Genomic DNA, 27,617 nt, shown 5'->3' on the forward strand with positions numbered 1-27,617 from the left:
AAATCCACGTATTCATCACCCGGGGCACAATGGGCTAACTGCCTCGCTCGGGCAAAACGACAAAGAAGAGTTCATCTTGTCAGTTTTGGGATTTGATCCATCAAATTATAATTACTGGCCAAACGCTCTAACCACTAGGCTAACAAGAAGCCCTTGTGTTTCTATTGATGCGAGAAATAGGCATATAAGGTGTTCATGGTAAACTGACACGTCAACACTACGTCTGCATGACCTGTACATGTCCCGTGATGTGAACGCGTCGGCAGTTTGATGTTACGGAGTCTAGTTGTTAGGTAATCGACTAGCCGGACTGTTCCCCGGACTCCCGTGTAGGGATTTGTACAATGCATGAACAAGGCTATTGAACTAGACATTGGTGTCTGTCTTTATTACTTTATCCAATATATCATACTAAAACATGGTATCAGAAGTGTCTCGAAAACCACACGTTTGTTATTTTTGTATCTAAGTACAGCATAGACGCAGTTACGTTCCATATGCGAACACACGCCGTTTCCTACTCACAACACTGATCAACTCGTGTTAGCTTGCATCACTACCTACCTCGATGACTGAAGGCAAATAAATATCCTATTCCATCGCTATGGCAGCGAACATTCCGCCACCAAATCCCATGGTTCTCACAGGGGACTGGAATACTAATTGGGACAATTTCTGGGATGAATTCGAAGACTATGCGCTGGCGACCGGTCTACATGAGAAACCCAACCAGGTACAAGCGGCAACTCTGAGGAGTTTAATGGGCAGCGAATGCAGGCATATCTACCGGCACAATCTCACCCTCACAGCGCGACAACAGTGTGATGCAAAGGCTATATTGAATGCATTGGAGATTTACTTCAAACCCGGCAGAAACGTCATTTACGAGCGGTTCGTTTTCGGAAGCTGCAAAAAGGAAGAGGGTGAGTCAGTACACAACTTTGTAACCCGTTTGAGAGAGAAATCCGCCACTTGTGAATACGGGGATTGAAAGATGAATTGATTCGTGACAAAATAGTACTGGGAATTACAAATGAGGATACGCGCCGGCGTCTATTGAGAGAGAGAGGCTTAAAACCTCAACAGCCAGTGTAATCCTGTGGCGCGATATTCAAATACCTCAAAAATGCAAAAACTTCAATTTTTCAAACATATGACTATTTTACACCATTTTAAAGGCAAGACTCTCCTTTATCTAACCACACTGTCCGATTTCAAAAAGGCTTTACAACGAAAGCAAAACATTAGATTATGTCAGCAGAGTACCCAGCCAGAAATAATCAGACACCCATTTTTCAAGCTAGCATATAATGTCACATAAACCCAAACCACAGCTAAATGCAGCACTAACCTTTGATGATCTTCATCAGATGACAACCCTAGGACATTATGTTATACAATACATGCATGTTTTGTTCAATCAAGTTCATATTTATATAAAAAAACAGCTTTTTACATTAGCATGTGACTAGCATTCCCACCGAACACTGCCGGTGATTTTACTAAATTACTCACGATAAACGTTCACAAAAAACATAATTATTTTAAGAATTATAGATATATTACTCCTCTATGCACTCGATATGTCCGATTTTAAAATAGCTTTTCGGGGGAAAGCACATTTTGCAATATTCTAAGTAGATAGCCCGGCATCACAGGGCTAGCTATTTAGACACCCAGCAAGTTTAGCACTCACCAAAGTCAGATTTACTATAAGAAAAATGTTATTACCTTTGGTGTTCTTCGTCAGAATGCACTCCCAGGACTTCTACTTCAATAACAAATGTTGGTTTGGTCCCAAATAATCCGTAGTTATATCCAAACAGCGGCGTTTTGTTCGTGTGTTCAAGACACTATCCCAAGGGGTAAATAAGGGTGACGAGCATGGCGCATTTCGTGACAAAAAAATTCTAAATAGTCTAGTTGATAGGTAATCGACTAGCCGGACTGTTCCCCGGACTCCGCGTGTAGGGATTTGTACAATGCATGAACACGGCTATTGAACTAGACATTGGTGTCTGTCTTTATTACTTTATCCAATATATCATACTGAAACATTTGACGCCTTTGAAAGAAATGTATCTCCATTGACAGTTAATTCATGGCGTTATTTTATGGTGGTAGGAAGACACTTGGTGAGAGGTATCAGTAGCTTCATGAGGCTTAATTCTGGCATGAATCACCCCCCATAGGTTCCGGTCATTCGCTGCTGCTATCGTGGCAGCTGCCGTACACTACCAGCAAAGAGCTATTTATGCAAGTCTTTGCAACGGGTGCATCAAACCTAATTCTCCAAGAATTATCCGGTCGAAAAAAAGAGGTAAGTATTTTTTCTAAACTAAGCTATAGCCAAATATACTGCCTTTATAACCAACCCCCTTTTGTCTATTTATATATACAATGAAATAGTTATTTCAAAATAACAGTAAACATAATCCTTTATAGCTACAATATAGCAAACGTTAGCGAACTAATGACAAGCTCATCTCTGCTGCCTGGATGCTTTCACGTTTTTCTCGTCTGGATTTCTTGCTATTAGCTAGCACATGAACAAGCAGTAGCCTACTGCAGTAGTCAGACTACACGATTTACCACAATTGTATTTTTACACTGCACAAATATTTGCGAACAGTCAGCCCTCGAATGATAGCTAACTGATGTTCGTTTATTGTAACATTGACACTGTATTTGTGCGGACTACAGGTTTGGAGGCCACTCTACAGATGAACCCTCTATCCTGACACCTCTGGAGCAGTGCTGCAGGTATAACATGCAGCACTACAGATGGGGCAAAACAATGAAATGGAGAAAATACAGAAACACAGTGCAAACGCTTATCAAAGAAGCAAAGACAAAGGAATTGTGGGACTACATTAACAAAGGACTGGGACAAAAGAAAACATCAGGAGGGAGAAAACAGGTCGAGGGAATTGAAGACAAGGATGTGGCTTTTGTTTTTAATGTATTCTTTGCTGAAGCATGGACAAGCACCACACCTCTTGCCATCTTCCCTCTCCCCATGCCTACAAGGCAGGTTGAGCTGTGCAGCATTAACCAGATAAAGCAAGCTCTGACCAGACTGAACCCACTGAAGCATGTGGGCCTGTTGGCATTCCAGCCTGGCTACTAAAAGAGCATGCAGAAGATCAAGCACCTGTCATTACACACATTGTTAACACCTCCTACTGGCCTGGACTGTTCCTGCATACCATATTAAACCCTATAGTATACTATATTAAAACCTATAGTAGACTATATTAAACCCTATAGTAGACCCTATAGTAAACAATATTAAACCCTATAGTATACTATATTAAACCCTAGAGTAGACCATATAGTGTACTATATTAAACCCTATAGTATACCATATTAAACCCTATAGTAGACCCTATAGTATACTATATTAAACCCTATAGTAGACCCTATAGTATACTATATTAAACCCTATAGTAGACCGTATAGTATACAATATTAAACCCTATAGTTTACTATATTAAACCCTATCGTAGACCCTATAGTATACTATATTATACCCTATAGTATACTATATTAAACCCTATAGTAGACCCTATAGTATACTATATTAAACCCTATAATATCCTATATTAAACCCTATAGTAGACCGTATAGTATACAATATTAAACCCTATAGTATACTATATTAAACCCTATAGTAGACCCTATAGTATACTATATTAAACCCTATAATATACTATATTAAACCCTATAGTAGACCCTATAGTATACTATATTAAACCCTATAGTATACTATATTAAACCCTATAGTATACTATATTAAACCCTATAATATACTATATTAAACCCTATAGTAGATTATATTAAACCCTATAGTAGACCCTATAGTATACTATATTAAACCCTATAGTAGACCCTATATTAAGCCCTATAGTAGACCGTATACTATATTAAACCCTATAGTAGACCGTATAGTATACAATATTAAACCCTATAGTATACTATATTAAACCCTATAGTAGACCCTATAGTATACTATATTAAACCCTATAATATACTATATTAAACCCTATAGTAGACCCTATAGTATAGTATATTAAACCCTATATTAAACCCTATAGTATACTATATTAAACCCTATAGTATACTATATTAAACCCTATAATATACTATATTAAACCCTATAGTAGACTATATTAAACCCTATAGTAGACCCTATAGTATACTATATTAAACCCTATAATATACTATATTAAACCCTATAGTAGACCCTATAGTATAGTATATTAAACCCTATATTAAACCCTATAGTATACTATATTAAACCCTATAGTATACTATATTAAACCCTATAATATACTATATTAAACCCTATAGTAGACTATATTAAACCCTATAGTAGACCCTATAGTATACTATATTAAACCCCATAGTAGACCCTATAGTAGACCCTATATTAAACCCTATAGTAGACCCTATATTAAACCCTATAGTAGACCCTATATTAAGCCCTATAGTAAACCGTATACTATATTAAACCCTATAGTAGACCCTATAGTAAACAATATTAAACCCTATAGTATACTATTTTAAACCCTATAATAGACCCTATTGTATACTATATTAAACCCTATAGTAGACCCTATAGTATACTATATTAAACCCAATAGTATACTATATTAAACCCTATAGTAGACCCTATAGTATACTATAGTAGACCCTATAGTATACTATATTAAACCCTATAGTATACTATATTAAACCCTATAGTAGGCCCTATAGTATACTATATTAAACCCAATAGTATACTATATTAAACCCTATAGTAGACCGTATAGTATACAACATTAAACCCTATAGTATACTATATTAAACCCTATAGTAGACCCCATAGTATACTATAATAGACCCTATAGTAGACCCTATAGTATACTATATTAAACCCTATATTAAACCCTATAGTATACTATATTAAACCCTATAGTAGACCCTATAGTATACTATATTAAACACTATAATATACTATATTAAACCCTATAGTAGACCCTATAGTATACTATATTAAACCCTATAGTAGACTATATTAAACCCTATAGTAGACCCTATAGTATACTATATTAAACCCTATAGTAGACCGTATAGTATACAATATTAAACCCTATAGTATACTATATTAAACCCTATAGTAGACCCTATAGTATACTATATTAAACCCTATAATATACTATATTAAACCCTATAGTAGACCCTATAGTATACTATATTAAACCCTATATTAAACCCTATAGTATACTATATTAAACCCTATAGTAGACCCTATAGTATACTATAGTAGACCCTATAGTATACTATAGTAAACCCTATAGTATACTATATTAAAACCTATAGTAGACTATATTAAACACTATAGTAGACCCTATAGTAAACAATATTAAACCCTATAGTATACTATTTTAAACCCTATAATAGACCCTATAGTATACTATATTAAACCCTATAGTAGACCTTATAGTATACTATATTAAACCCTATAGTAGACCCTATAGTATACTATAATAGACCCTATAGTATACTATATTAAACCCTATAGTATACTATATTAAAACCTATAGTATACTATATTAAACCCTATAGTAGACCCTATTGTATACTATATTAAACCATAGTAGACCCTATAGTATACTATATTAAACCCTATAGTAGACCCTATAGTATACTATAAACCCTATAGTATACTATAGTAAACCCTATAGTAGACCCTATAGTATACTATATTAAACCCTATAGTAGACTATATTAAACCCTATAGTAGACCTTATAGTATACTATATTTAACCCTATAGTAGACCCTATAGTATACTATATTAAACCCTATAGTAGACCATATTAAACCCTATAATATACTATATTAAACCCTATAATATATTATATTAAACCCTATAGTATACCCTATTTTTAATAATAAAAAGTAACAAAATAGAAAGACTTCTTTCTTCTGTGCTGCCGACAACACAGCTTTTCAAGACAATTTCCTTGATGATTACAATCGTTATTACATTTCAAATGCAAGTGCATTATGGAACTTTGATTGAGTCCCAGGCAGTCTCATCTTGTGTTCAGGTCTTCTGGTGTTCAGAGTGCATCCAAAATTAGGGGGGGTTGAATTTCACATCATGCTGGACATCCTCATCTTCTTTCAGGGGTTGAGGAGGTTGGACAGTGGCACTCCCTGGTTGATGGAGCAAGAGAGGTGGGCATTAGCGTGGTCAACGTCGCCATGTTTGTCTGTGCCGCGGTTTGGGCCATGGCCATGCCTGAGACGTTGTCATAAACTGGATTGAGTCTCCCTGGAGGAGAAAAGACAGACAATATAAGCATACCTTGGGACTATTTCATTGGTTCCATTGTGCCAGTCAAGATTAATCGAGCACTGATGAAAAGATCTGAAAGATAACAAATACATTTTGACCTCAACTCACCTGTCCATTCCCTGCTATGCTCCTCGTCAGATTTGGAGGCTTTCTTCATGTTTTTTACACAAATTAATGAATCCGTCATTGAATAACAATCAAAATGATAAATTGAAAGATACGTCTTATAAAGATGGTCACCTGAACCACATGAAGCCAGAGAGACAGAGGATGAGAACCACAACTACAATTCCTATAGCTGCATTGTTCTGTATGTCCCATCAGCTGCAGTAAAACCTGGTAAAGGGTTTTACAATAAATATATCTAGATCTTTTTGGAGAAAACTTATTCTAGAAGAGGCCTCTGGTCCATATAAAAAAACAACATATAAATGAAGTGAGAAGCAGATGTGGTGGAGCAGATAATGGATTTAATTTATTGATCTACTAAATACATGAATACACACCTAGTATTGTTGAAACATTATTCTATTATTATTTAAAGGATAATAGGAGTTAATGAAATAAGATACAGCTCTGAGCAACCCCACCACACACACACAGCACTCCTACTCCAAGACGCTTGATACATATGGATCCAGAGCTGCATATTATGCTACACAGGTTACCATGGTAATCAGACTTAGTAAACTGTTAGAGAATGGGAGACGGATAACTCTTTACAATATGTTTTCTATTGAAATGTTATTTAGGAATCTGGATCCGGTGCCGGAGAGGAGGGAGATGAATGATAACATGTTTGTGCTTTCTGGTGTTTTTTCAGTGACCCTGAATGAGCAAAGCTATTTCCACATAGACAGGAGTAAGGTTTCTCTCCAGTGTGTGTGAGCTGGTGTGTAGTCAGGTATCCTGAACGATTGAAGCTCTTCCCACACTGATCACAGCTATAAGGTCTCTCTCCTGTGTGTATGCGCTGGTGTGCTGTTAGGTCTCCTGATTGACTGAAGCTCTTCCCACACTGATCACAGCTATAAGGTTTCTCTCCTGTGTGTATGCGTTGGTGTTTAATCAGGTGATCTGATGTCCTGAAACTCTTCCCACACTGATCACAGCTATAAGGCTTCTCTCCTGTGTGTATGCGCTGGTGTCTAGTCAGGTGTACTGATTGATTGAAGCTCTTCCCACACTGATCACAGCTATAAGGCTTCTCTCCTGTGTGTATGCGCTGGTGTGCTGTTAGGTCTCCTGATTGACTGAAACTCTTCCCACACTGATCACAGCTATAAGGCTTCTCTCCTGTGTGTATGCGTTTGTGTTTAGTCAGGTGTCCTGAGTGATTGAAGCTCTTCCCACACTGATCACAGCAAAAAGGCTTCTCTCCTGTGTGTATGCGTTTGTGTTTAGTCAGGTTTCCTGAGTGATTGAAGCTCTTCCCACACTGATCACAGCTATAAGGCTTCTCTCCTGTGTGTATGCATTGGTGTACAATCAGTTGTCCTAATTGAATGAAACTTTTCCCACACTGATCACAGTTATATGGCTTCTCTCCTGTGTGTATGCGCTGGTGTGTAGTCAGGTTCCCTGAACGATTGAAGCTCTTCCCACACTGATCACAGCTATAAGGCTTCTCCCCTGTGTGTATGCGCTGGTGTGCAGTTAGGCCTCCTGATTGATTGAAGCTCTTCCCACACTGATCACAGCTATAAGGCTTTTCCCCTGTGTGTATGCGCTGGTGTGCAGTTAGGTCTCCTGATTGATTAAAGCTCTTCCCACACTGATCACAGCTATAAGGCTTCTCTCCATTGTGTATGCGTTGGTGTACAGTCAGGGCGTAATCTCGAGTAAAACTCTTCCCACACTGATCACAGCTATAAGGCTTCTCTCCATTGTGTATGCGTTGGTGTCTAGTCAGGGCTCCTGATTGATTGAAGCTCCTCCCACACTGATCACAGCTGTAAGGCTTCTGTCCTGTGTGTTTGTGTGTAGTCTGGGCCCCTGATTGTGAGAAATGCTTCAAACAATCAAAGTAGGGGTAAGGCCTCTCCCCTGTATGAATTCTCTGAGATTTTAAAGTTTTAGATGCAGCGAAACTCTTCCCAGACTGAGAGCAGTGGAACGGTTTCTCTCCGGTGTGAATTTGCTCATGAATAGTCAAGTCTTGTTTAGCAAAACTTTTCCCACAGTCAGAGCAGCAGTGGTGAAGTTTCTTCCCTATACCTCTATGCTGGTGTTTCTTGAGGTGTTCTGATCTGGAGAGACTCTTCTCTTTCTTGTTAGCATCATGATGTTGTTGAGGCTCCCCAGATGATAAGCCCCTCCCACTGAGAGAGCAATGATTAGGGATGTCCCCTGTGAAACAAAGACATTGAATAGTTAGGTTTTACAAATATGGGTCTTCCCATGAAATGAAATCAGGCTACCTGATGGGACTTTGATAAACACTGAAAATTGACAATCAAAATAAACGTTCTACCACAGCGACTATGTTAACTTTTTGAAGCAGTATAAAGTTTGTATGGGAAAACTATTTCTAAGCTGCATATTTTCAGTTTTTCCTGAACTCACTGCACTCGGTCAAATGAAGTTAGCTGGCGCTGCTTGTGTTAGCACATGCACAGATTAAATACACCTCCATAACTCTGATTAAAGTGTTTACGTGTCCTAATCATTCTAAAGATTTCTGAGCAAACCACGTGATTTTAAAGGCGTATCCTTACTTCGGTTATGACCTTATACCAATTAAGATAAGCAGAGTAAGATGTTTACATGACAAATGCCATACTCAGCCTACTGCCATAACTAGTTTAATGTCAAATGAGTGTGCATGTAAAGCCCTAGTTATTTGGTTACTTTGACAGTCATTTCAGAATATTATTTATTTCATTTAATTAGTGATTAATTTACATCTGTCCCTCATTTTAAGGTCATCCCATGTTTTAATATGGTGAAACTGTTCCCCAAATTTTTTTTAGGCAAAATAAACATTGAACATCAAATAGTAAAATTATAGAGTAAAAGCAGGTTTGCTGGTTCTAGTCCTTTTATCAATTCTCTGGTGTTTTTTGCCAACAAGTGAACCATTTTACCCAGAAATTGGTATGGTAGAATACTTTTTTTTTGTGAAGCTTGCATTCAGTGTTCACTCCCTGTGGAACAAAACTAGCTTCCATTACCCCTGTCAGAAGCAAATTTGTGGCTGATTTAAAGGACTATTTTACCACTGTAAACTAGTGGTTTTGTTGTTTTCAGTAATCCCCTGCTACTTTATTTAGCACATTGACACTTACTACAGTATGTATTTTCATATAACCTCTTGAGATGGAAAACATGTTTTTATGAAATTGAACATGCTCTTCATGAAAATGTTAAAGTTAGGTGAAATCAAACGTTTTTTGGGGGGACCAAGTTACACTTCTCAAAATTAGGTGGAACAACCAGATATTTAATAAATATATAATTAATCAATTAATTGTTATAGAAGCAAACTGTAATCTAATCCAGAAGGTTCTTACTTAATGAAATCATATCTCCATGTTCCTCTTCTCCTCTCTCAGTTCCACTCTGCCCCTGTGTTTTCCTGCAGTCGACCAGAACCAGCAGTAAAGTACGGAGAGGTGGTGGACCTGGGGACTCCTGGAGGGTGGAGGAGGACGAGCTAGCTTTGTCCTGTTGGCCACAAGAAGTTTACAGTTGATCATTAAACAAAATATTTTATTAATTCAGTCTCAACCTCTGATTTGGGTCCATCCCTCGAAAATCCCCTTTTACCTGAAATGTTCAATCGTTCACCACAACCCACAAATCTAAGGGCATTGGATTGGTGGGCATGGGCTAGTTTCCACCATATTTCTTATACCAGTCATTTCCTATCAAACAACGCGGAAGAGAAGCAAGAGGGATAACTGGGCCCAAAATCTGGCTTTGGCTTATTTGATCATATATACATTTTCGTAACGAGTTCGTTGTTGCAAGTGTATTGGTAAAAGTAGGACACGTGACATCCCGGCAACTTTGAGAAAATAAAACACTTTGTATGGGAGTAGTGCCTGGTAGTCACTAGTTATCACAAACAAAGCCCATTTATACAACTGGTCTTTTTAAATGTGATTTTATCCCTAACCTTAAACATTAACTTTATGTATAACCCTAAATAAAATACGTTATAGACGTTTGACTTTGGCTGTGGTAACTAGTGAAAACACGCATATCTGCCCTCTCATTGGCTATAATGGTCCCACCTGATCCTGCTTCTTCCTGATTGCCTTCCAGCCGCGTTTCCAACTCAACAGCCCTCGGCCCTAAACCCTCAGCCCTTGAATGACGTTTTACATCCGAGTGTACCTTAAATGTCCCTTGCCCAAGCGATGGAGACTGATGGTAGGCGAGGCAACGTCCTTGGTGGAAATCTTGAAGTTTAACTTAAAAACAACCAACCTAAAGCTATTCATGTAACGTTACCTAGTAAGCACTCCTGTCAAGGTAGCTAGCTACAGTTACCCATAGTTTGGTCATTTATTCCAATACATTTCAGAATTGCACTCATCACTACGAAACTAAGCCAATTTTCCAAAGCTAAAATCTATTATATATATATATATATATATTTTTTTTTAGCAAGCTCGCTTCATATTTTCTGAGATGCCTTAAGTGCAGGTTGTTGATTCAATTTGACACTTCGCGGTCACCAGAGTTTGACATGTACAATTTGCATTGAATTGTGGGTCATATCAACCCACCCGGTGACCAAAGTTGTTCACTCGCTCCTTCAAGCTAAATCGAGGGTTAACGTTAGGGAATTGTACCTCCCTTAAGATGACAATCAAACTGCATCCGGTTTCGATGGGGATACCCCCGAGGGGAAAACAACGTGTTTGGACTGCAGCCATTTATTTTATTTGTTAGAACGGACACTTGAATATCTGGTCAAATAATGGCTAATGTGTAAGAAATCAGTGAAGGAATGTGAACATGTGCACACTTCGGGAGGAAGGAGAGAATTAGGTCATAGTCACATATTCCTAAACATGATTGTATGAACTGCCTTAATTTTGCTGGACCCCAGGAAGAGTAGCTGCTGCCTTGGCAGCTAATGGAGATCCATTATAAACACAAAATATATAGTTGTAGGCTACTTTTTAAAAAAGTAGGCACGTCAGTTAAGAACAAATTCTTATTTACAATGACGGCCCATCAACAGTGCCTTGTTCAGGGGCAGAACGACATATGTTTACCTTGTCAGCTCGGGGATTCGGTTACTGACCCAAAGCTCTAAACACTAGGCTACCTGCCGCCCCAAACAGAACTAAACAGAACACAGGAATGTGGAGGTTCAAAGATGATGAAAACTAGGCCTAGACATTTTATAAAACACAGCAGACCTATACTGTTAAAACCAGACTTACCCGATCCATTGCGGAAGCTACTGTTTCTTTGTATGATATGAAATGTTTCCAACTACAACAGTACAGTTAAACTGTTGTCTTGTTCTTCTTTAAGGTTTTATGGCAGACTACATCTATTGCCGTATTGCCGCCACCTACTGTACGGCAAGTGAATGAAAAAAACAAATCTCCAGGTAAAGAATTCATGCAGAACTTCTCTCCATAATAGTGTCAAATCTTCATAAATGTGTTCAATTATAAATCTACTGATGTCTTGCCACAGATTCTTTACATGAATACCATTTAAAAAAAAAGACAATACTGTTTCTGGGTGGTCATTACAAAAGGTACAATTTGAATGTATCTATTTTTTTTACTTCTTCATATTGTGGTTGGCAGGGTAATATTAATGAATAAATTTTTAATAAACTTCCTTAATTGTGTTAGTATGTACATATATGTGAGACAACAGATATTATCAATAAAACGATTCCAGTAAGGCATGACATAAGGTATATAGATGTATCAACAGGATTTTGTATCTAAGGCAAGTACCGCTGTGTTGTTGAATGGACCAAAACAAAAACAAATCTTTACTACTGTTGAGTCAACAGCGGTAATCGAAGGTAGGTTCTGAGGGTCTTAATATGTTCCTGAATAATAAACCAACACCTGAGGGAATGGCGACTAAAACAATTGTAAACTCTTTAGGCGTTATAAGGATCTTGTAACGTGATGAGTCATATGAATGAGTCATAATGAAGTAAAAGACCCTCTGCATTTCCAAGTTGTCTCACCAATAGGATATTATTTCTGAAACAATATTCTAAAATCAAAGATTTATTGTTATACAATATGTGCAGATTATTCCAGATATAATATACGTGTGGAGAGAAATGATGCTTCTAAATGAAGGACCATGACTAGAAAACCTGCCAATGATTAGCGGAGCTTCACTGGAACTTTGTCAATTTTATAATTGCAAACCAACATGAAGTTAAGGCCACCAAAAGTAGACGAGGCATGATGAGGAATAAAGTTCCACATAGAAGTGGGTCTTCTTGTGAAGTGTTTTATCAAATTGATCTTAAAAGTATTATTTAAGGTAGGAATGTCCAGAAAATTCAGCCCACCCTACTCATAAGTGTCCATTACAATAGTTTGTTAATGTGACGGGTACGGTTTCTCCACAGAAAGTTGAAAAGCATCTGGTCTGTTGAAAGGGTTTTACATGGAACCCTAAAGAGTTCTACCTGGAACCAAAGAGGTTCTAACTGCAACCTAAAAGGGTTCTTCAAAGGGTTCTCCAATGGGGACAGCTGAAGAACCCTTTAAGTTTCTAGATTGCACCTTTTTTTCCAAAGAGTGTAGTGTTGTTACGCCCACTCCTCTACAACACTTCAACCGTCAAATAAATGATGTCATGGAGCATCACCATGGCGATGATGATTTGTGAGACGTCATTGCATCAACAATCCACAATAGTGACTTAATGACATTTGGAGTTCCTGACATCATTTGTTTGGCTTCTAACTGTTAGAGAGGATGGCTGCATCTGAAATGTCACCTGACAGTATATAGGGAATAGGATGCCATTTCAGACACAGACTATGTGTAGGTCTATTCTAGTCTGGTGGATGTATGGTGTAATAGATTGCTCCTGAGTGGCGTAGCGGTCTAAGGCACTGCACCTCAGTGCAAGAGTCGTCACTGTAGTCCCTGGTTTGAATCCAGGCTGCATCACATCCGGCGGAGTCCCATAGGGTGGCACACAATTGGCCCAGGTTTGGCCGGGGTAGGCCGCCATTGTACAAAAGATTTTGTTTTTAACTGACTTGCCTAGTTAAATAAAGGTTAAAAAATATATATTTTAAAAAATGAACATGGTAATCTGCCTAGATACAATTATCACTTACCTGAATGGTTGTTACCCTTTTTATGAGCTTATAATATAAACACTTATAACATAAACACCTACATGAAAGGTATCTTGTGTTCAGGTCTTCCGGTGTTCAGTGTGCATACAAAATTACACCCTATCCCCTACATAGTGCACTAGAGTAAACAAGGTACCATTTGGGACGCACAAAAGATCATCTTGTATTCAGGTCTTGTAGTTTGTTGTGGTCTTCTTGGTTCTGGGTTTGTTGACTGTGGTATAGAGCACAGAGTGTTCCTCAGCCTCTTGTGCCAGAGGTCTGTTATGAAAGGAGACACAACATGTCATCATCAAAATTCACTTTGGGGTCTCATTTTAAGTACAAGTACCATCTAATTTTGAAATGATCTGAGATGTTGTAATGGCTGGACCTGCTCACCGGGTAGCAGCACTGGGGGGGGTTGGATTTCACAACATCATACGGGACATCCTCATCCCCTTTCTGGGGTTGAGGAGGTTGGACAATGGAGTACAGAGGCACTTCCTGGTTATTGGAGCAAGATAGGTGGACATTGGCGTAATGAACGTCACCCTGCTTGTCTGTGCTGCAGTTGGGGCCATGGCCATGCCTGAGATGTAGTCATACACTGGACTGAGTCTCCCTGGAGGAGAAAAGACAGATAATATAAGCATACCTTGGGACTATTCCATTGGTTCCATTGTGCCAGGCAAGATTAATCGAGCACTGATAAAAAGATCTGAAAGAAAACAAAGTTAATAACAAATCTAAATTATAAAGTGAAAGATAAGTCTTAGAAAGACGGTCACCTGAACCACATGGAGACAGAGGGTGAGAATCACAACTACAATTCCTATAGCTGCATTCTTCTGTATGTCCCATCAGCTGTACTAAAACCTGGTAAAGGGTTTTACAATAAATATATCTAGATCTTTTTGGAGAAAACTTATTCTAGAAGAGGCCTCTGGTCCATATAAAAAACAACAATTAAATGAAGTGAGAAGCAGATGTGGTTGAGCAGATAATGGATGTAATTTATTGTTCTTTTGAATACATGAATACACACCTAGTATTGTTGAAACCTTATTCTACATTATACAGTTATTTAATGGATAATAGGAGTTACTGAAATAAGATACAGCTCTGAACACCCCCACCCACCTCAACATCCCCCTCTACACACAAACAGGTTCACTATGACATTTTCCATGATGACATTAAGCCATTTAGATCAAATTGAGAATACATGGATAGGGGACCTGATTCTAGATCAGCACTCCTACTCCAACACACTTGATACATATGGATCCAGAGCTGCATATTATGATACATAGGTTACCATAGTAATTAGACAGTAAACTGTTTGAGAATGGGAGATAGAAAACATCTTGTAAAGAGTAGTCTATTGAAACTTTATTTAGGGATCTGGAACCGGTGCCGGAGAGGAGGGAGATGACACATTTGTGCTTTCTGGTGTTTTATCAGTGACCCTGAATGAGCAAATCTCTATCCACTGTGGTGGACATTTTAATATTATATTATTCTACTATACTGTTAAATTAGACATACTATACTGTTTTTACTTAGATAATTGTCTATTGTTATATGTTACTATTTTACTGAGAGAATTGTCTATTGTTATATGTTACTATTTTACTGAGAGAATTGTCTATTGTTATACGCTAATATTCTTTGCTGATACAGGCTTGTTTTGTGTGACTTAGTCATAAATCTGAGCGTACAGATTTATGAGCTGCTTGGGTGCTACCGCAATATGTGACCTCCTGTGTTTACAATCGGCAGAAATGTAGCTATGTGGGAAGTGCTGGGAGGAACAGAGTGGTGCCGATATCAGCCATCTTGATCTACACAGACGAGCTAAATTACTTCTTACAACTCTGTTTCCAGTGGCTGTTTCTGCACATCTGCTAACTGTCAAATATAAAAGGATGTACTTTCAATAAAAGGTGAAAGACAGCTCTGTTCATTGAGCTTTCAACACTGACTATTCTTAGTGATGGTTGATTGCTTCATTTTTGAAAATCTTATAAATATGTTGTTTGAAGTCTCTCTTCCTATATCATTTCTCTGACACCACAAAGACAGGAGTAAGGATTCTCTCCAGCATGTGTGAGCAGGAATTGAGTTTAATAAGTAGATAGGATTTAGTTCCTCGATCTCTGTTGTTGGCCCACACACTAGTACATTAGGTGGTGTAATGTACCATAAAGTTGGATGCCAACCACCAATAAACCCCAAAGAAGAATATGTATTTTCACTGTCAGAGTGAGTATCTGGTCATATAATGGATAATATGATTTTCAAATCAGTGGAGTTGAACAAGTGCACAGTTTGGAAGTAGAGATAAATTAGGTAATATGACAGATTTCCAAACATGATATAGTTGTAGACTACTTTGCTGACAGAAAAAACATCCTAACAAGTTTTACAATCATGTTTATTTTTGTCCAGCAGTTTAAACCGAACACAGGAATGTGGAGGATCAAAGATGATGAAAACTACACCTAGACATTTATACAACACAGCAGGCCTTTACTGTTAAAAGGAAACCAGACTTACCGGATCCATCGTGGAAGCTATTGTTTTCTTCAGTGTTTCTTACTAAGACAAGAAATGTGTAGGCTACAGTATAGTTACTTTGTTGTCACAGAGTTAAGATAAGGATTAGGGGGTTGCCGGGGGCGAATTCCTGTCTCAAGGCTACAACTGATGCACCCCTAGACCAGAGCAATCAAACATGTATTTAGATTTCCAAGCTCAATTACGTTATGACAGCATAACGTCTCACATCATTATTTAACCAGGCAAGTCAGATAAGACATTTTTATTTACAACGCTCTAACCACTAGGCTACCTGCTGCCCCAGGCTAATCTTACTTCAGAAAGTTCCTGGAAAAGATTTTACCTAATCTATACAGGTTGAGTAAAGCCAAGAAAACGTTCAACAACACACCTTTCACTAAGAATCCTGCTGTCTGCTATCGTCTACTTTTACCTGACAGCAACTTGGAACAGAGTTCTATTTGAGTCCAGTTGTTCTCAATGATATTGTTGCATCTCCCTCCCTGTAGCCATAGAAACATAAAGAGAGACAACAAACACACTTAATAACTGGTGAATAACTACACCTGATACTTCAATTAAGCAGGAAAAAGCATTTATTATAACAGATGTGTAGCACTGTAACACATGTGAATCTCTGTTGATTGTTTAAAACATGTTTCATTCTCAGGACCATGACTACAACATTGAGTATTGGGACACAGGGCAACAACACTATTCAACTAAACATTTTAAAAAATACATATTTAAAAAAAAATGTATGTGCAATCAGCAATGTAAAACAAAACAAGAAAACATGAAACCACATTTGTATGTATGTTTTACAATGACATTTACATGCAAGCATTCGTTCCACATAACAAATCACCAATAAAAAGTAGAATGGTAAGGTATAAGATATTGTCAAGTGTATTTCCAGTGTGAAGAGAGAGGAGTTTGGTAGGAGACCTTACTGGCCGTGAGAGAACAGAAGAGTGTGAGGTCTGTGGTTGACATTACCTATAAGTACTGATGGGCAGAGCTGGCTTCCTGCCCTCATGGTGCCTCTTCCTAACAACCAACACATCATTCAATTCACAATGAAATGTGTGAACATCTTTCTGGAGCACACTTAATATACAATAAGGAAAGTTCAAAGATATCACAAATAAAATCCTTTAAAATAAATTCAACAACATAATTTGACGACACTAATAGTCCTATGTCTTCTGTACTTCCGTATGTCCCATCAGCTACACTAAAACCTGGTGAAGGGTTTAAAAATAAATATGTGAACATCTTTTAGGACCAAACGAATTATACAAGAGTACTATGGTCCATTTAAAATTGATTAGATTTAAAAAACATAATTAATGTAATAAGCAGACATTGTTGAGCAGATAATGGATTTAATTTATTGATCTATTGAATACATGAATACACACCTTGTATTGTTGAAACATTATTCTACATTATACAATTAATTAATGGATAATAGGAGTTACTGAAATAAGATACAGTTCTGAACACCCCCACCACCAACCCACAGCACTCCTACTCCAAGAAGCTCGATACATATGGTTCCAGAGCTGACTCTTTACAACATGTTTTCTGTTCAAACTTTATTTAGATATCTTGAACCGGTGACTGAGAGGAGGGAGAAGAAAGAAAACATGTTTGTGCTTTCTGGTGTTTTTTCAGTGACCCTGATTGAGCAAAGCTCTTTCCACATACACCTTACTACTGTCTCCCAGCGTGTATGGGTTGGTGTGTGCTCAGGGCTGCTGATTGATTAAAGCTCTTCCCACACTGATCACAACTATAAGGCTTCTCTCCTGTGTGTATAAGTCGGTGTTTGGTCACGGTGAAATCTCAGGCGAAACTCTTCCCACACTTATCACAGCCATAAGGCTTCCTCCAGCATGAATCCGAATGACCAATTTCTCTGTTTAGCAAAACTCTTCCGACAGTCAGAGCAGCGGTGGTGAGGTTTCTTCCCTATACGTCTCTGCTGGTGTTTATTGAGACGTTCTGATCTGGAGAGACTCTTCTGGAGAGACGTCTTGTCAGCATCATGTTGTTGTTGAGGCTCCCCTTATGATAACCGTTGCTCCCACTGAGAGAGCAACGGTTAGGGCTGTCCGCTGTGAAACAAAGATAATGAATAGCAGGTTAACTGATGGGACCTTGATAAATACAGAAAACTGCCTATCAAAATAAACGTACTACCACAGCATCCATGTTATTTTTGATTAGCATATTTGATTATTTTTTGGACATATTAAGTTTGTATGTGAAAACTATTTCTAAAATGCATACTTTCAGTTTCCCTGAAATCCCTGCACTCGAGCAAAAGAAGGAAGCTTGCGATGCTTGTGCTAGAACATATGCAGATTAAATATGCCTCTATGAATCTGATGAAGGCCTTTACGTGTCCTAATATATTGAAAAATTGCTCAGAACACCAGGTGTTTTTAACAGCGTCACTTTGATTGTCAACTTAAGCCAATTAAGATAAGCAGAGTAAGGTGTTTACGTGACTAATGCCATACTCGGCCTACTGCCATAGCTAGTTTAATGTCAAATGATGAGTGTGCATGTAAACACACTCATTGTAGGAGAACTAGATATTTTGTTGCTTTGACAAAGTCCTTTCTGAAGATTATTATCAATGTGATTAGTGACCCTCATTTTAAGGTCAACCTTGTTACATGAACTGAACTCTCATTTTAATATGGTGAAACTATTCCTTAAAAAATATGTTTTCAAAAGAAACATTGAACATCTAATAGTCAAATCAGAGTAAAAGCAGGTGAGCTGGTTCTACTCTTTTTTATCAAGTTACTGCTTTTGTGGTGCAAAACTGAGCAAGTCAACCCTCTCCCCATACATACACATGCTAGAAATGTTTTACAATTTCATTTTTTTGTGAAGATTGCATTCAATTGCCACCCCTTGTTTCACAAAGCAACCTTCCATTCCCCTGTCATAAGCAGTTTTATGGTTCATTTTAATTGACTAAGTCGGTGTTTGGTCACGGTGAAATGAGAGCCACCATACTAATGTAAGCTGGTGGTTATGTTTCACTATATTGGTGTCACTCCATGGTGGAGGGATACATTCGAGGTGAGGATTTACAGATTCCCTCCCGTGCACACCTGTGTCACGTCTGGGATCCGCCCCTATATCTACATCTTTCATTTTCTCGGCGGACGTCCGTATGGTTTGAGGTACAAACTTTCTGAAGTTCACTTGGTAAGTCACTGGTAAGCTTAATATCTTGCGTGGAAGTAAACTCACTGGCTGTTTGCAGCCTGGAGCAGCTGGTCACATGGCCGCCTCTCCTCTTGATTGCTCCACTCGCTGTGTGTGGTTGATCTGTATCTGCCGCCCCTGGTTTGTCGTACTTGTTTCGTTAGTGTTACACTACGACTCAGTGTGTGTCCATTAGTATGGTGGCTCTTGTTGACACAAACTGAATTGCTTTAACATGCTGCTCCCCGCGCCAGGTTCTCTGCTAATTACCCTGCTGGGGTTTTTTCTTGTTCTTTCCCCTGCAGAGTGTAAGAGTATCATGGTGGACTTTCCACTACATTGAGACATTAACTTTGGAGTTCCTTAACAACGTTACTCCATATGGTGCTGTTTTTACTGCTTGGATATTAAACCGGCTAGGTAATATTGCATTTGGCCTAAAACAAAAAAACAAATAAATCAAATCCATTACTTGGTTGATGTTTTTTTGACTGCCTGTTTTTCCCACAAGGGTCTTCCTCGTTTCTTTGCAGAGGTAATTTATCCCTCATCGGGTTCCTATTCCTCCATGCGGATCACGACATAGCTCTCCCAGGGTGTCGGACCTCTGCTCCATGGCCTTGCTGGCTTGGCTGAGCGTATGGCATCCCTTTGTGACAGGTGTGATGGTGGCGTCCCCCTGGACATCCGCATACCTCGTGTATGCACTACCTGGGTTTGAGCCACGCGGAGAGGGCGGTGGAGTGCCCTACTGGATGCCTGTTTTGTGTGGTGTTCTCAGAACGCCTGCGCCTGGCGCGATTGGAGGCCATGCACGAGTGGGTCGGCCAGGCTCGGGCTCAGGCTGGGGACGAGCTCCTTCCCTCAGGAGTGGTGCGGCAGCGAGCTGTTAGTCCCTCTACTGGGTCCAGTACCCCTCCCAGGAAGCGTGGCCGGAGCCACCACAGGCAGAGCCCATCTGCTGCCAGGCCTGGACGGGGGCAAGAGTCAGACCGCTGGGGTCACCTTGAACAGAGGGCGCATGCCCTGCGTCAGGAGGTTGATAGCATCATGGCGACAGCTTTTCCCTTTTAGCCAGTGATAGGCTGTTCCTGGAGGACGATGCTGGCACTGCTCACCACCGTGGGCAGGGCTACCAGGCTGACAGGCCATCAGAAGCCTTCAGCAGGGCTTCATCACAGAGCCTACTCACTCAGGTAGCCACTGCACTGGATATCAAACTGGTGGACAGTGATGACTTTCCATCTGTCCCCATCTCTGCTGAGTTCCGCGAGGCCTTGCAGGAGAGCTGGGACTCTGCCAGGGGGCTCTACGACTCACAGCAGAGACTGAACCATGGAGTTATGTTGCGGGCGTAGTGTCACTCAGCCTCCAGGAGTACCACACCATGATAGCTGCCATGGTCCTCCCGGACCAGGAGATTATAGAGCGGAACCCGCGACTGAAGCCGGGACCCCACGGGGTCTTTGATGCAGACTTGAAAGCCACATATGGGTCCCTCTGCTCTCTTGGCCGCTTTACCAACGTGGCTATGCTACTGAGGTCAATCGGGGTGCAGAATGTCCTCCAATACCTGCAGTCTCACTTGGATGAGGGCTTGGCAGCCTACACTGAGAGGGTATTTGGCCGCTATATCTGCCTGCCATGTGGGGTGGATAGACAGGCCAGTGGGGCGCCATCCCTTGGTCTCCAGGTTTATGAAGGGGGTTCGTCGCCTGTGTCCAGCTAGGACGTGCTCAATGGCAAGCTGGGATCTGGATGTGGTCTTAGCAGATTTGGCAAAGCTGCCTTTCGAACCGTTGGAGTCTGCCTCCCTGAAACACCTCACTATGAAGGTGGCTTTTGTGGTAGAAATTACTTCTATGAAGAGGGTGGGTGAGCTCCATGATGAGGGTGGGTGAGCTCCATGCTCGTTCAGTAAGTTCTTAGTACTACCGATTGGACCCCGGTGGGAGGAGAATATCTCTTCGCCCCAACTCTTCATTCCTCCCAAAAGTTATGTCAGACAGACATGTGAACATCCCTATTATCCTGTCTGCTTACGACCCCTCGGGAGTGGCGGAAGAGTCTGGCCCTCCCTCCTGCATGCTGTGCCCTGAGCGGGCACTAGCTGCCTATGTGGAGCGGACACGGGCAGTGAGAACAACAGACCAGCTCTCTGCTATGGTGAGAGAGTCCTGGGGGCTGGGTTATCAAAGCAGAGGCTCTCTCACTGGATCGTGGACACAATTACGACAGCATACCGCCTGGCTGGCAGGCCAGTGCTGGGATCTGTGGTGGCACAGTCAACAAGAGGTGTGGCTGTATCCTGGGCTCTACTGAGAGGAGTGTCCCTCGCTGATATCGTTGCTGCTGCCAGCTGGGCTTCCTCTTGCACCTTTGCTAGGTACTATTGGGTAAATGTGGCACCTTCCTCTGCAGTTGGTTCAGTGATCCTGGGCATCACCTCCCCTTCCGGGGACTGTGCCGGGACCCACCTTCCACATTGACGGCCCCTGCGTCTCGGTCCCGCGCTGGGACTTCACCGCTGGCTGGCCGGGTCCCTCTAGCACCGACTAAATCTGGTACGGGTATACCAATATATTGGAGTGATCCAATATAGTGAAACATAACGAAGGTTACGTATGTAACCATGGTTATGTGAGCTATATGGATCACTCCAATCCTCTACAGTGTTAGAGGAGCCTCAAAAATGATGTAGAGAACGTGTGTCGCGGCCATGGGTTCTATATTTGGGGGCGGACCCCAGCCATGACACAGGTGTACACGGGAGGGAATCTGTAAGTCCTCACCTTGGATGTATCCCTCCGCCGCGGAGTGATACCAATATATTGGAGATATCCATATAGCTCACATAACCATGGTAACTTTGTTTTGTTGTTTTCAGTAGTCCCCTGTTACTGTCAACCCTGTTACTTTATTTGGCACATAGTATAGTAATATTATAATTCAATGTCTTGAGATAATAAACATGTTTTCCTAAGTTGAACATGTGCTCTTTATGACAGAATGTTAAAATTAGGTGAAAAATATTTTTGGGACCAACTTAAAAACGGGTGGAATGAAACATTCCAAATATCTCTAAAGGTCGCCCCAGCGTGAGTTGTTTTATGCACGTGATGTCAGAATGCTCTCACTGTTCCAAAATGTGATTATTACGCAACAGGACAGTTAACAGGCGCTGGCTGCTAATTATCTATAGGGAGTAATCATTAGACGAACATTTGCAAACAACTTCAGGTATGTTCATCCCAATTTTGTTCCGTTTGCTTCTGTTGAAGAAACATTTTAACAGAATTAGCAGAACGAACATCCCTGATCACGCGAAGACACAATTCACTTTCATAGCAGCCACGATGTATTCCTTGTCGCATCTATGCACCGTTACTTCACCTTTTTTGTTTTTTTAAATTGCCAGCGTCTTGAAGCTAAAATTGATATCATGTTTACTGTGCTAATGACCATACCAACAGTAAAGGAGAGCAATGTAGAATACAGTGAACTTAGCAAAAGGAGTAATTTGTGCTAAGTACATGCGGGCCGCCATCTTTATTCACCGCCGCTATTGTTACAGAAGCAGACTGTAGTCTAATCTACACACCATGGTTCTTACTTAATGAAAACAAATCTCCATCTTCCTTATCTTCTCCTCCTCCTCTCTCAGTTCCACTCTGCCCAGGTGTTTTCCTGCAGTCGTCCACACATAGCAGTAAAGCAGTACCGGGAGACGTTTGACCTGGGGACTCCGGGAGGGTAGAGGGGAACGGGTTAGCTTTGTCCTGTTGGCGGCAAGAAATATAAAACATATTTGGTTTAATGATAAACTATTGTATTAATTAAGTCTATTTGGGAATCCCTAGAATATCTCCTTTTTCCTCAAATGTTCAATTGTTCACTACTTCCCAAAAATCTAATAGCATTGGGTTGGTGGAGGAATGGGCTAGTCAGTTTCCACCATATTTATTATACCAGTCATTTCCTTCCAAAACAGAGGAACAGGCGACTTGTGACTTATTTGATAGAATATACGTTTCATAATTATTAGATTGTTACGAGTATACTGATAAAAGTAGGACATGTGACATGCCAGCAAAACACTAGTGCCAGGTCGACATTCGTTACCACAGCCACAAAGTCATGAGCCACTTCTATTTTAAAAATGTATCTACTTAAAATGTCATCTTAAACCTAACCTTAACCACACTGTTAACCTTATGACTCAATCTAACCTTTAAATAAAAAAAGTACATTTTTGTTTCCATGAACTTCCACAACATACATTCTTGACTTTGTGGCTGTGGTAACGACTGTCTTACATTTAAGAAATGTATTTTTATTGCCATTACATATTAGAAGGCAATCACTGGGAATGAATTATTGGGTTAATTTACAGGAACATGATGTGTCTCACCCCACAAAAGAGGTGCTACAGAGAAGTTGGGAGCCTGAACGTGGACAGAATAAAAGCTTTGGATGGGTGGGTGATAACCAGGAGAGGCAGATGGGATTGTACTGCAGGGACTTTAGCCCCACGGTACCTATCCCTGTGAGTCCACCATGGCTACTCCCACCTCCAGTAGTTGATTTACAAGTGTTGAAGAGTGTACGGAAAGACAGGGAGGGGGTTGATCCATGCAAGTTCTTTAAAAGGCGACTGGAAACTGTAAATCAGTGTTTTTTTGCCCATATATACAGATGGATCAAAAGACCCAAGGACAGGTCAAACTGGATCAGCCTTTGTTGAACAGGAAAGTGGGGTGGCTGTCAGAAGACAATTACAGACCACCTGGCTGAGCTGATGGTTGTACTGTTGACCTTGCAGTGGTTGGAGGAAGTCAAGCATTGTAGTTATATGTTCTGACTCATTTGCTGTGTTGATGAGTCTGCAATCATTTAGCTCACATAGCAGACGAGGCCTGCTATATGAAGGAATTCAAATTCATGCCCGGGTGAGACAGATAGGTGTCCATATAAGCTTTGCTTGGATCCCGGTCCATGTGGGGGTGGAAGGGAATGAGGAAGTAGATGTGCTAGCTAAACAGGCCCTTAGGAGACAGGAGGTGGAGGTGCCAATGAGCAAAGCAGAGGCTAAGGGAATGATATGGGCAGAGATGGCAGGAGCAGTGGAACAGTGACAATAAGGGCAGGCATCTATTCATTGTTGACATTTTAGTAATTTAGCAGACACTTATCTAGAGTGACTTACAGGAGCAATTAGGATTAAGTTGCTCTAAGGTACATTGACAGATTTTTCACCTAGTCGGCTCGGGTTACAGGCCCAACACTATGAACCACTAGGCTACCTGCTGCCCCTATTCCAGGTACAGAGTAAAGTAGGGGAGGATGGTAGGAATGGACAGAAGAGAGGAGGCTATCCTTATAAGGATAAGAGTGGGGCACAGCCAGCTGAATAAGTTATTAAATGTGAAAGGAAATCATTCAACAGGAAGATGTGATTACTGCCAGGAAACAGAGACAGTGGAGCATGTACTGATGCAGTATGAAAGGGAAAGAGAGACTGATACAGTATGAGAGAGAAGGGGTACAGGAATTGAGTTTGATAAGCTGTTGGGGTTCGTTTCCTTGTTCCTTGTCAATCATTGGCTCATTGGTGAAATTAGCATTATGACAATATCTTTAATTAAATCATTCAAAAACCTTTATTAATGCAATTGCAGACAGAGGTTGACAACAGGAACATAACGCATGTTTCCGAGTAACTTCTGCATCAAAGAAAAGGTCCCAAGTTATTTTATCAAACCCGAAGTCCATGTGGGAGCAAAACTCATGACTATGATTACATTTCCATTATTAGCAGCATTTAGGCTGTCCACTTTGAAGAGCTGAGACAGAATAGCCATATAAGGAATGGAATATGACCAGGCCCTGCTACCATTATAACCTATACAGCTGTCAGATGTGGGAGCTAACAAGCAAGAACTGAGATGGAAAGATAATAATGGAGAAAGTCAAGGAAAGCTATTTTCATATAGAGGGAGGGGACTCTATACGTTATGCAAAGACAGAATCCTATAAAGGTAGGACTCTGTAATATGAGAATTTAGTCTTTTTCGTGGAAGGGCTCGGCTCTGTTACGTGTGTAATAGGGTCCTTCCATGGAAGGGCTCGGCTTTGCTACTCTGTATTAAAGTCTATATTGAATTCACAAGTTTCTGAGGCAATATTCCACGGCATCCAGCCCTAGTGATGTCACTGCCTACGTCATTATTTTTTAACTCATGAGACCAAAACCATGCCTACACAGCTATATAAACAAGGCTTTTAGTGTTATCTAAAAGCTTAGCAGTAAATGTCCACGTTGATTTATAGTGGAATGTCTGACTAGTCTCCTATCTCTTACACTCCCCTGCAGAGTTCTGTCTTCACAGTCACACATTTCTCAGACAGTTTCTTCATAAGAGGCAGAGAGCCTAGAAAAGCACTGTGGAACAATATTAAAACTCATAATGTACATATATTGTTAATCTGTAGTCTAGGACACTATGAATGTAAGGAGGGAGGGGTCTTGTAACCCCTCCCATTCTATTAATACAACATCAGCATAATCATTTATTCTAATACATCAATCATTTGGTACAGCCCCAATCATGACCCCTAGCTGAACCTCTAACAAAGCATACTGAGTAGGACATCGCTAGATAGTCGCAAATATTTCTATTTTTTTTAAGAGACACGGGGCTGGTAGATAGGATTTAGTTCCTCGATCCCTGTCGCTGGCCCACACTCCAGTACAGGAGATGGCTTAATGCACTATAACATTGGATGCCAACCGCTGATAAACCCCACAGAAGATGTATTTTCATCGTTAGTGAGTATCTGGTCATGTAATGGATAATCAGACTTTCAAATCAGTGGAGGTGAATAAGTACACACTTTAAGAGGAATGAGAGATAATTAAGTAAGAGACACAGATTCCTACACATGATAAAGTAGTAGGTTACTTTGCTGAAGGAAGAAAAATCCCAACAAGTTTTACTGTCGTTTTTTTTTGTCCAGCCATTAACACAGTCCACAGGAATGTGGTGGATCAAAGACTATAAAAACAAGGTGTAACCGGTTCTGTACCGGTACCGTTCTGCATTGTGTTCTGGTAAGGTGTAGGTGGAAGACAAGGCTCTGGACACAATTCTGCCGGGTGTCCCTCTAGTAATGACTGCATGGAATGGATACAAACACAAGGCAAAGTTAATGCTGCCGTCTGGACTCCCATACAAGTATATTTGCCTCTCCTCATCACGCTCTGAGCAAGCTCATTAGTAAAAGCATCAACAACAAAAATATTTCGTTTTAAAAATGTTGTACACCAATACACTAATCATTTGCTAATAAGTGCAAAATATTTCTTTGAGAGTGTACTATTGTACCATTATACCTGAGGCATACTAATAAAACAACAACGCCATTTTTTACATGACCGGACAGGTAACAAAATGAACGACAGCTAACTAGGTGTAACCGATGTGAAATGGCTAGTTAGTTAGCGGTGGTGCGCGCTAATAGCGTTTCAATCGGTGACGTCACTCGCTCTGAGACCTGAAGTGGTTGTTCCCCTTGCGTTGCAAGGGCCGCGGCTTTTGTGGCGCGATGGGTAACGATGCTTCGTGGGGTGTCAGTTGTTGATGTGTGCAAGGGTCCCTGGTTCGAGCCCGGGTTGGGGCGAAGAGAGGGACGGAACCTACACTGTTACATAGGCACATTAAACATGAAATACAAAATCGTCACATTTCACAACATACCTGCAAGGAATGGATACAAATACAAGGCAAAAGTTAATACTGCCGTCTGGACTCCCATACAAGTATATTTGCCTGATAAAAAACAGTGCAGAATGCCCGTGAGAAAATCATCAGAAAACTCAAGATGTCTGCACCTGAAAGAGACCCTCTCCCGCAACAAAACTAACGGTAGCTGGGTTAGCCTTGCAAAGTTGCACTCGAACATGATCCCCATTCACATTAATATATATTGATATTAACAGCAATGCAACACTCTGAGTAAACTGAGAAGTCAAATAATGGCTCCCAAAATAATGTTAAAAGGAAACCAGACTTACAGGATCCGTTGTGGAATCTATTGTTTCTTCATCAGACAACTTGTCTTAGACAAGAAGTGTGTTGGCTACAGTAGTACAGTTACTTTCTTTTAAGTGTTCC

The 27,617-nt window shown here is 40.3% G+C and overlaps 1 protein-coding gene across 4 annotated transcripts in view; it reads right to left on the reverse strand.

The window, feature by feature from the left end:
- LOC115177737 (zinc finger protein 271-like) overlaps positions 1–27,617 on the reverse strand; it is a 95,254-nt gene that overhangs the window by 39,490 nt on the left and 28,147 nt on the right. The window contains exons 1-3 of one of the 4 annotated variants that reach the window (XM_029738687.1): positions 11,750–11,931; positions 9,860–10,013; positions 6,796–8,696 (exon numbers count right to left, since the gene is read on the reverse strand). The exons of 1 other annotated variant lie outside the window; for it this stretch is intronic. In XM_029738687.1, the coding sequence (XP_029594547.1) occupies positions 7,096–8,696; positions 9,860–10,013; positions 11,750–11,758 (1,764 nt within the window). In that variant the 5' untranslated portion in view covers positions 11,759–11,931 and the 3' untranslated portion in view covers positions 6,796–7,095. Of the gene's footprint in view, positions 1–6,795; positions 8,697–9,859; positions 10,014–10,115; positions 10,647–11,749; positions 11,932–27,617 lie in introns of those variants that run through there. 2 more of the 4 variants (XM_029738684.1, XM_029738685.1) reach the window with 2 other exon arrangements.

This window comes from Salmo trutta, chromosome 38 (assembly GCF_901001165.1).
Source record: "Salmo trutta chromosome 38, fSalTru1.1, whole genome shotgun sequence".
Classification (NCBI taxonomy): domain Eukaryota; kingdom Metazoa; phylum Chordata; class Actinopteri; order Salmoniformes; family Salmonidae; genus Salmo; species Salmo trutta.